General features: G+C 32.2%; 1 protein-coding gene across 1 annotated transcript in view; it reads right to left on the bottom strand.

Moving 5' to 3' along the window:
* Positions 1 to 581: 581 nt before the first annotated feature.
* LOC131155874 (uncharacterized) overlaps positions 582 to 624 on the bottom strand; it is a 1,278-nt gene continuing 1,235 nt past the window's right edge. The window contains exon 1 of the mRNA XM_058109324.1: positions 582 to 624. This exon is cut by the window's right edge and continues 1,235 nt beyond it. Within this exon, the coding sequence (XP_057965307.1) occupies positions 582 to 624 (43 nt within the window).

Genomic DNA, 624 nt, shown 5'->3' with positions numbered 1-624 from the left:
AAGGCGTTTTATGATTTAGAAAAGGGGATGGATGTCTATTTATTAAATAGACTACAATGAGGACACAATCTCCCCAAAAAGAGAGAGGAACATTGGATTGAATCTATAATGCCCTAGCAGTAGCAAGTATGTGTTGATGCTTTCTCTCCACAATTGAATTTTGTTGTGGAGTGTAAACACAACTCAATTGATGAATAATTCCTTTAGAGCTATAAAAATCATTAAAGAAAAATTCTAATGCATTATCAGATCTAATGGATTTAATCTTGGTTCCAAATTGAGTGAGAATCATGTTATAGAAAGATACAATAAGTGGTATGACTTCAGATTTATTTTGAGCAAGAAAACCCAAGTTGCTCTAGAAGCATCATCAACAATAGTGAGAAAATATTTGTGACCATTAGAGGTTAAAACAGAAAAAGGACCCCGAACATCTATATGAACAAGATCAAAAGGATAAGCACATTTATTATTATTAAAAGGAAAAGGAATTCTCTTATGTTTTGCCAAAGGACAAACAGTACAAAATTTATTACAACAATTCTAAAGAAAAGGTAAAACAATGCTCAAAGAATGAACTTTTACATCAGAAGGGTGCTCAAGCCTTGAATGCCAAAGTGAAAG

Source organism: Malania oleifera, chromosome 5, assembly GCF_029873635.1.
Source record: "Malania oleifera isolate guangnan ecotype guangnan chromosome 5, ASM2987363v1, whole genome shotgun sequence".
NCBI classification, from domain to species: Eukaryota; Viridiplantae; Streptophyta; class Magnoliopsida; order Santalales; family Ximeniaceae; genus Malania; species Malania oleifera.
Note: the sequence above shows the minus strand (reverse complement) of the source record. Positions and strands in the feature narration are given on the sequence as shown.